The sequence below is a fragment of the Choristoneura fumiferana genome, chromosome 6 (genome assembly GCF_025370935.1).
Source record: "Choristoneura fumiferana chromosome 6, NRCan_CFum_1, whole genome shotgun sequence".
In the NCBI taxonomy this organism is placed as follows: Eukaryota; Metazoa; Arthropoda; class Insecta; order Lepidoptera; family Tortricidae; genus Choristoneura; species Choristoneura fumiferana.
This window is the reverse complement of record NC_133477.1, coordinates 15,525,984-15,534,447: the sequence shown is the minus strand read 5'-3', so window position 1 is coordinate 15,534,447 and position 8,464 is coordinate 15,525,984. Positions and strand designations below refer to the sequence as shown.

General features: G+C 37.1%; 1 protein-coding gene across 1 annotated transcript; it reads right to left on the bottom strand.

Annotated features, from left to right (window-relative positions):
- Positions 1-4,565: 4,565 nt before the first annotated feature.
- LOC141429185 (alpha-(1,3)-fucosyltransferase C-like) lies at positions 4,566-7,348 on the bottom strand. The gene is made up of 2 exons (XM_074089444.1): positions 6,325-7,348; positions 4,566-5,816 (listed from the first exon to the last, which is right to left on the bottom strand). The coding sequence occupies exons 1-2, from the start codon at positions 7,284-7,286 to the stop codon at positions 5,546-5,548; spliced, it is 1,233 nt and encodes a 410-aa protein (XP_073945545.1). The 5' UTR covers positions 7,287-7,348; the 3' UTR covers positions 4,566-5,545.
- Positions 7,349-8,464: the final 1,116 nt, after the last annotated feature.

Genomic DNA, 8,464 nt, shown 5'->3' with positions numbered 1-8,464 from the left:
AATCATGTTTGAATGTATGTAAACTCTTTATTGCACATAAAAATAAAAATATAAATACACAGAGGGGAGAAAAAAGGCGAGCTATTGATCTAGAGCGTGATGCGATGTAAAATCTAGGTAAAGAAAGTAGTGTCGCCGTTCAACCCGTCACTTTCTGTAGGCACATCGCCAATATTGGAACCATCGCCTACAAAGGAACTGACGCCTATAAATGAAATTTCTGATACCGAAACGGTTACTCTAACTCTAATTATGTCGCAAGTATCGTCTCGAACGCAGGCTCGATGACTTCCAGCCACCTGAACAAGCCGGGTTCCAAAAAGGCTTATAGTACCGTAGACCGCATACATACGCTGCGGCAAGTCATACAGAATACCGAAGAGTATAACTAGCGTGTGTGGATTACGAGAAAGCCTTTAATTCGGTCGAAACGTGAGCGGTGCTTGAGTTTCTCCAGCGATACCGTTGACTATTGGTATATCGAAGTGTTAAAGTGTTTGTATAACAACGCCACTATGTCGGTCCGAGTACACGAACAGAATTCGAATGCGATTCCTTTGAAAACAGGCGTAAGATACGTAGATGTCATATCTCTGAAACTGTTTACTGCCGCTTTCGAAGACGCCTTCAAGCTTCTGGAATGGAAAGGACTAGGCATCTCATCGGCGAATACATCACTCACCTTCGGTTTGCCGACGATATCGTGGTTATGGCAAAGTCGATGGAAGAACTCAGTACGCTACTCGAAAACCTCAATCGAGTGTCAAGAACAGGTGTCTACTCCTATTTTGGTTGAGAATTCGGTTCTTGAAGTTGTTGACGCATATGTATACATAGGAAAACCGTCAAATTAGGTAAGTTCAACTTCGAGAAGATTGACCAATCGTCGAATCCAACACAGATGGGCACCGTTTGGAAAACTCAGCAATGTCTTTTCGTTCAAAATTCCTCAGTGCCTTAAGACGAAAGTCTTTTTAAACCAATGTGTGTTGCCAGTGATGACAATACATATGGATCGGAGACGTGGTGCTTCACTATAGCCCTTATAAATAGGCTCAGAGTTGCTCAGCGAGCTATGGAGAGAGCTATGCTCGGGATTTCTCTACGAGATCGAATTAGAAATGAGGAGATATGTAGAAGAACAAGGGTCACCATTATCGACATGGCCAAACAAATTAGCTCGTTGAAGTCGTGGTAATAGGCAGGCCATATAGGATGGAGAACGTATGGCTGTTGGGCCGAAAAGTTCCAACGAGATGGAAGGATGACCTAGTTAAGCGGCGAGTTCACGGTGGATGCAAACTAGATGGCTATGGGGGAGGCCTATGTCATCAAGAGTGGACATTCCTGCGATGATGATGAAAATTATTTTTTTAAACTTTTTATATAATTTTCATGTGCGATCATAACAAACAAGCACAAGGAACAAGTGTCATATTGTGAGTACCTAATGGGCAATGTCGTTTGTAATAAGCATTAATTATTATTTATTTCGTCATTGCGAATAATCACGTACAGTCGAGTTCATAAACATGTAAGCAAAATTTGATAAAAAATATCTGAACATGACTCTATTGCTAACGGCGTAGAAGATAGATAGATAAATAGTCACATGTTGTTGAAAAAATTATCAAAATATCCGAGGAATAAAGTTTCATATGCCTATAGACCTCGGTTCACAAAGTCAAACTCCGACAAAGATAGTTCTATATTCTCTTAACACCGAATTTTTGGCTGTCGTTCACACGAAAACAGTTACATATTACTTTAAGACCCAGTAGAATGATCCTTGTAACTCTAAAAAAATTAAATACTACATAAAGTAATCCTGACAACTCTAGTAAGAACTATACTTAATTGCATTGACGAATTCCTATTACTTACAAAGCTATAATCAAATTAAACTAAGCGAAAATTCAAATGCCCGTAGTGAAAAGTAACAATTTTGCAGAAGTGACTTTTTTCGTCGGATGGGACGATTTCTACTTAATTCGGCTTATTCACATTTTATAATTTACACATGTTAATAGTAGTGCTATCTATTGCTGTTTTTTTGTATTAAATATAGCTTGTAGGGATTGGTAGGCCATGGCAGTAGGTAGGCCAAAGTCAGTGCCCTCTTAGGCTATACGGAGGCCTTGGGGCACAAGACACAAAAACATTTTGGCCATTTTGGAAAATCATTATATATTTTTTTTGCTGTGAATGCGATATTTTATTTACTACATATTATAATTATGATTAAATTATGATTGATTGAATTCACCGGCTTCGCGTGGGTACAACTTTGAAAATACGATTTGAAAAAGACAGTCTACAATCAAAAGCGGTAACTTAAAAGTTTTCACCTCTCTTTCCCTAAAATAACACACGCGCAAGACCGGGCGCGGCGCTAGTTGTATATTATATTGTAAATATAAACTGTCTGTGAAAAATTATCATACTGATGGTGAAAACAGCATTCAAATCGTTTGCCTAATTAAAAAGATCTAAACTTACATACACACAAAAGGACAGCGGGAAGCGATTATTTTACATTATTTAGAGATGAAGAGATACAAAAATTATTTTAAGTTTGATTGAGTAATGTAACCTTATCGCCGTTCGAGTGCCTGTAGTTTTAGGAAATTCCAATCTAAACAGGATGTATCAATGTGACTAGTGCCTTTTGCATGACTAGGCATGGAATTTATTAGATAATGTTACTAAGTAGGTATACCGAGTTTCATACTCTTATTTCACGTGGATTCATTGGTATAGATAGGTAGTGCCACGAAAGTTGAAGAGAATGTTTTAAATTCGGATTTTGTTCCGCGTACTTCCGCGTACCGTGATATGCCTGGCAAACTTTTAGGCATATCATGAAATGGCGGCGTTTCATGATATGCCTAGGAATTTCATGATCTGCCTAAACGTCACTAGGCAAATCGTTAAACGGTGAGTTTTGAACGATATGGCGGATGTCCCTTAGCCAAATCGTGAAATGGCGCCATTCCACGATATGCTTAGGATTTTCGTGATCTGGCGTGACGGTGAGTTTTGAACGATAATTATGGTGGATGTCCCTTAGTTAATTCATGAAATGGCGCCATTCCACGATATGCCTAGGATTTTCGTGATCTGGCGGATTTTACGATCGGCCGCCGACATATACATCAACACGCTCAATTTTCATTACATAAAAGCTGAAATTCGGTCAGTTCATAGATAACGCGGGTTAACTTAGCGCATTAAACCAACCGGAGAAGTCTAAGATTCAGCAATATTATATTCATGACCAGCGGTCATACTAGTTAGTGTAATTCTCTTTCGTTGTTTGCATAGGTACAGAGCGATCGTGGAATGCAGTGTCTGTCACTTTTTTTTTTGACGTAAGTATATGAAATATCTGTCAGTTCCATTCCAACTACATTATTGTATGGCTACCAACCTTACATAACTATGCCAAATTTCAGCTTGAATATGAAAATTTCTTTGGCATTTTTAAACCACAACTTACAAGCTTTCATTCGTACACGTTGCAAGTTACATAAAAGGGTCTCGAATGGCGACCACGAACCGAAAGACGTAGCAGAACAGAATAACTAATAGGTACAGGCACACCGTGAACCGATGACATCGAGAGTAACAGGACTGAGAATGCAGCTGGGAAGTTGTCGATAATTTTATTGTTGGGTGGCCTCTGTTCAATTATCGACATCTTCCATCTAATGATGATGATTTAGCTGAACAAATAAATACACATGACACCTCTGCTTGACTATGCTCCAAGCTGCTTTAACAACGTTCCGATTCTGCGGTCAACCGCCACAGCTTTGAAACGGTTTTGCCTATTTGTGAACCATTTCAGTAACCTGTGGTAGTTTAGATACCTCGCCAAAATCCACAGGGAACCTGCCTATCAGCCGATTATAGTGTACCTGGTATAAATACATTTTGATGAAATAGAAAAACTGGTCAAGGGGAATAAAGTAGGTAAAGTGCGTGTAGGGCCACGCACAGTGTAGGGTAGGGTTCCGTTACCACCTAAGGTGTCTAAGATGCATATTGAGGATTAAGTGGCAAGACCACGTTTCTAACTCTGAGGTGCTACGTCGTTTTAGAATGCATGGCATAGAAGCTCTCTTGATGCAACGGCAGCTTGGATGGAGCGGGCATGTCCTTCGAATCGATGACCGCCGCTTGCCTGAAGCTGTATTCTACTCTGAGTTGACGGAAAGCAAACGGAAGCATGGCGGACAGCACCTGCGCTTTAAGGATGTGCTCAAACGGTTATCACCATACCATCTCGAAAGGCATCAAATTATTTGACGAGGAAATGTCTTACGGCGTTAGATGTAAAACGCCATTTACGTAAAGAAAGACCTAAGTCCTCCTACACGTAGGTACACATACAACTCAACTGGGCAACTGTACTGTACTGTCACGCGTCGTAGGAGAGTATTTAAAAGTAAATTCGGCCTAGCCAGCCATATCAGAGCCCATAATAGGCGTCTTAATTCACAGGATAGTTTTTGGGGTCGCCGTCATCGAAACCGATGAGGAGGAATAATATAGGGTTAGGGTGTAGGGCAATCATTCTGTGTGTATTAATTTTTGATTGACTATAACTCTTTAATTTATAAAGCCATCGAAGTTGTAATAGTTGTCTTTTCTTAAACTAAACATTATTTATCAAATTCAAGAGCACTGCTAATAACTACGCCTTATGGTTTAACATCAATTGACGTCAAAATAACGAGGTAGACCGAAAAACCACTAACCGCAAGGTCGATTTTTATTTGACGATATGGCGCTATAGTTACTTATTTATGCCCTCGACTGTATCTACGAACGGTTTCCTCGAATAAGGATAAAACCTCGTAATTATATTTTATTTTTACCTCGTGTTTATATAATAGGCGTGAATTCCGAGTGTGTTTGGATCTACATTATATAAAAATTAAATCAAACTTTTTGTCAAAACATAAACTGTCATCCAAAAATCCGTCCACCTGATTTAATGTGAAAGAATGAGATATTTAAAAAGACCACACTAAAAAAGTACTGTATGACAGCTAGGTGCATATACATATTAGTTTGGTAAGTTCTCTGCATTAACTTTTCTCGGTAAACTGCGTCAGTGCACTTGAATACAAACATTGTATCTTAAGGAAATAAAACTACCACAGTTTAAAGCTGACTCACAACCACTTTGAAATACAAAATACATTTGCGTTTATAGCATTGATAACAAAAATATTGAATACAAAAAGTACACACCCATAATACTAAATTACACATTAATAATATGACTAACTATAATTTACTGGCATATCAAATCACAGAAATATTTTCAATTCTACAAACATTCATCGTTTTCATATTTTTTTCAATTAGGAAATTCTAGAGAAACCGCATGTTTTATTTACCATATTTTATTTTAATATATGTACTTGTGCCTTAGTATCTAAAAACCTCGAAATAAGTAAATAAAACATATGGTTCACGAGATCATCTCCGTAATACTCAACAAACATAGAATAATAGCTATTGTTCAATGAAATCATGGACATCGGTTAGAAGGATTCCACCACTGTTTAAAATTCTTATATATCGATGTTTTTTTAACCATTGCTTCATTATTCAAAAGTATACAAAAACCACAGTAGTCGTCAGTCTCTACGCTTTCAAATCTTCTGTGGAATGAATAGTATTTTTTCCATCGAAAAAAGTTCTCGTACTCGTCAGGATTGTCTATGAGATGTTTCATTTTTTTGGCTAAGGCTTCGGGTCCCAACTGCCTGGCATTCAAATAGATCCCATCTGGCATAAACCTGGAAAATTAATTAAAAAGATTATGCACACACAAATGAAATCGTGACTTCACGAGCTTATCGTTACATTATTGATTGTATCTCCAATTTAGCATGTAACGTTGATAACACTATGTCGATAAATCATTAGTCAATTTAGTCAACAGTTACAATACATTATAAACTGATCATTTCTATTTACAAATCTGTCTGTCTTAGGTACCTACGTGACCATTATAATATAATATTATAAAATATAAATCATTAGTAAATTTAGGCAACAGTTGCAATACATTATAAACGGATCAATTTTATTTACGAATGTATCTGTCTTAGGTACTTGACCTACTAGGTTTAAAATATTTAAAATAGATATATCTTTTCCGCTACACAATTAACAACAGCTAATGCACTATACGATAATCTGGCACAATAAATAATTGTCAGTCAAACTCACATTTTATTTATGAATTAAATGTATACCAAAATAATAATAAAATGTTATTTGAAATCATTATTAGCAAATTACCTCGTATAGTTAGCACCTCCATAAACTATTGGTACTGCATTATGCTGCAAACCATACGTCAATTTTTCAGTCGCGTAGTCTTCAGCAAATGAATTCTCGAACGACAAGTAGAAGTAATAGTCCCTTTCTACCATATCGTTGCATTCTGCTTCTTTGTCACGTTCACATTTCAGTGGACCACATTTGCCATAGATATCTACAGTTAAATCATAAGGCTTAAGAGCTTTTTGTAGGTCTTTAACAAAATTCTCCCGGCCACTCCTAGACCTACAGTTAGACACAAACCATGCAGCAGCTTTAGTCTTATTCCTCAGCTTTACTCTTAAAGTATCATTAATAGGGTCCATGTCTTCAAACTTCATCCAATGCATCTCTGTTTTTGGACCTATTATATTATTTTCCGCATCCCTTACAATCAAGTAGCCCCATTTCGTTTCCGAGTCTAATCTATAAGTCCACGTCCAGTTGAAAAAGTTGTCGAACCGATTAGTGCAAGCAGGATAGTTATCAGCAGATTCTATATTTGTAAAAGCATACTTTTGATGCGGTGATCGCGTTTTCGGTAGTCTATTTTCATTCATGTAAACAACTTCAGTCCCTGCAAACGCAATGACATCGAACTTGGTAACATCTCCGAGGTAATCCCGGTCATCAGTAACAAAACAGTTAGTATATTTACACTTTCTATCTATAAATCCTTGCTGACCTACACCCATATACACAAATGGCACATTCTTTGAATTCGTCCACTGTAAAATATATTTAAGATCACTTTTAGCACTATTATTCACATCTTTTTCTAGTTTGTCCACAAGCTTTTCTAGATTTTGTTCTAATTCGATTAATCTATTATCTGCCAATAATACTTGTTTAGTGTTTCTGAGTTCTTTCACTGTGTAATATAAAAATAATAAGAGGAATGTAAATGACACATAATAGAATAATTTGGCAAGGTTCCGCATTATTGTTGTGAACACCGTGTTTTTTTTTCATAAGTATGGCGACTAGCGCGCGCGCCGCAACGCTTGCCCGAGTACTGAAACGTTCGAGCGATACCAATTCATAATCACTAAGTAAACTATAGATTTGGGAATCACACTTCGAACCTTGGCGACCCAGGTCGCGTGTTTATTTTTTTACTATGACGTTTATTCTGGTCAAAATGTACTCGGACAGATTGCACCGGCCGTATTAGAGTATAAAATTGCTAGGCTACGCTACGTCTACGAAGGTCAATGAACTGCAATAATAATAATAATAATAAAAAATCTTTATTTCGGACTTAGATTACATATCGCATCCATTATCATATTAGTACAAGTTACAGCCTAAGTATTAGTAAAAAAAAAAACGATAACAATATAAGGTTAACGTTAGCAATATAACGAGACACTTCCCAAAATTAAGATTTTTTGAATTCAAAGGAAATATCAGCAAGTTTCTTTTAGATTTTCTTAAACTCATTAATAAAATAAGAAATTGCAAAGACACGATAAAATGCTCAGTGGATCTGTCATAATTGCTTTTGCAAAGTGTACCTGTTTATCTCTGCCAAAATGTTATTTTTGTATAACCTTGTCAATATATTTAGACTGTTAGGTTTTCTAGACAATAAACTTGTTAAATGAGAAGAACATAGTGAGTTTATGAAAAGAAGTTTTGCTAAATTATACTACTAGATTCTTCAGTCAGATTTAACTGCACAAAAAAGCTTTTATTTCACATAATTTCCATAAAAATACTTTTTTGGATTAATAATTTTCACAATTCTTAGGATTTCATACTCGAAAGGTCCAAACAGGGCCACTCATCTTTTATCAGACAGGTTTTATCTACAGCCGAACGATTGGAGCTACAGTTTTCAAATTTTAATAGTATTCAACATATCGAAAATACAAACTGAGACATGGATGCACAAATTTTAATAGTATTCAACATGTTATTGACCCAAAACCAGATTGAGTTGTCTCTTAACCCAGGTTCCTCGGTGCCGGAAAAGGCCTAACTTCAGCGCTCGTGAGGCGAGGTTGGGATTAGGCGTATTTTTGATGGTCCGTTGGAGAGGGCTGCGGGGGTGGATAGGGCTAGGTTGAATGCGGGGGCTAGGTCGGAATCCGGGGCGTGGTTGCATGCGCTTCCT